We start from the raw sequence: 1,032 nt of genomic DNA on the forward strand, positions 1-1,032 counted from the left end.
TCACATCCCCATCCACTTACCTTTCCCCAAAGAACATGAAGACTGTGTACAGGTAATAATCAAAGAGATGACTGAGGCACACCATGACATCAAAGGCTATTGGCTGCAGCAATCTCATCATCTGGATGTACTTCCCAATGAGCCGTAGGATTGTAAGGGTTGTGTTTGTGACTATGGGTGCCTGTCAGAATAAATACATTGGAAGAGACTTTTTTCAAGAAGTATGGATGAAAAATATTAATGTAACTTTTTGCAACATTTGTTGATTGAAAATTATTGGACTGCTGAGCCATGTGCACATCACAAAAAAAATCTTACAATTTACTAAGTAAAAATAAAGGAATGTTTAGCAATCTAAAAGACTTCAAGTTAATGGTATAAGATTTTCATCTTGATATACACTTTAATAGGAACTTAAGTGGAACTGTTTACCCTCTGTTTCTCATTCTTTTTTTATAATTGTCAAAGCAATACAGCCATTTGGGAATGATAGTTTTCACCATACTGACAGTGAATAAAGGTTAATTTTCTACATAATGTTTTCTGAATTGAGTGAACCTTACTATAAAAAAAAAAAAATCATACAATGTAATGAAATTTAGGGACATCTCGTACGTTCAGCCTCTGTACCCCCCCCCTTCCTTAATTAGCCCTTCAAGCCGACTCATAAAAACCGGACATTGAGAACGGAGCAGCTCTACCCGTGTCTTTGATCATTTCTTTTGCCCTTTTAGATGGTAGGGTCTGTTTCCCGCTCTGTGTGTCACTCTTGGTAACGTCGACCCCATTCAAGTCTAAGTGTAACCTGGGTTGACTTCTGTCCGAGGGCCCCTTTTCCCCGGGGATGACGGAGCCCTGATGCCGTGCCGAGCAGCGTCAGTTACTCGTGGGGAAAGTTTTTCAAATCCAGAGGATAGAAAACCAGAAATTAATTTGGTGTCTGTGCTCTTGGCAACTTTAAAGAATATTTCGGGGGCTGTTCTCCTCGGCACATGCAGCCAGGGCCAAGCGAGCACGACTTGGAGAAGGCTG

At 40.7% G+C, this 1,032-nt stretch overlaps 1 protein-coding gene across 1 annotated transcript in view; it reads right to left on the reverse strand.

Annotated features, from left to right (window-relative positions):
* LOC119586947 (syndetin-like) overlaps nt 1-181 on the reverse strand; it is a gene marked incomplete at its 5' end in the record, with an annotated part of 8,406 nt that extends 8,225 nt beyond the window's left edge. Inside the window, 1 exon segment of the mRNA XM_037935680.1 lies at nt 21-181. Coding sequence (XP_037791608.1) covers nt 21-181 — 161 coding nt within the window.
* Between the last annotated feature and the right edge of the window lie 851 nt (nt 182-1,032).

The sequence above is a fragment of the Penaeus monodon genome, chromosome 22 (assembly GCF_015228065.2).
Source record: "Penaeus monodon isolate SGIC_2016 chromosome 22, NSTDA_Pmon_1, whole genome shotgun sequence".
NCBI classification, from domain to species: domain Eukaryota; kingdom Metazoa; phylum Arthropoda; class Malacostraca; order Decapoda; family Penaeidae; genus Penaeus; species Penaeus monodon.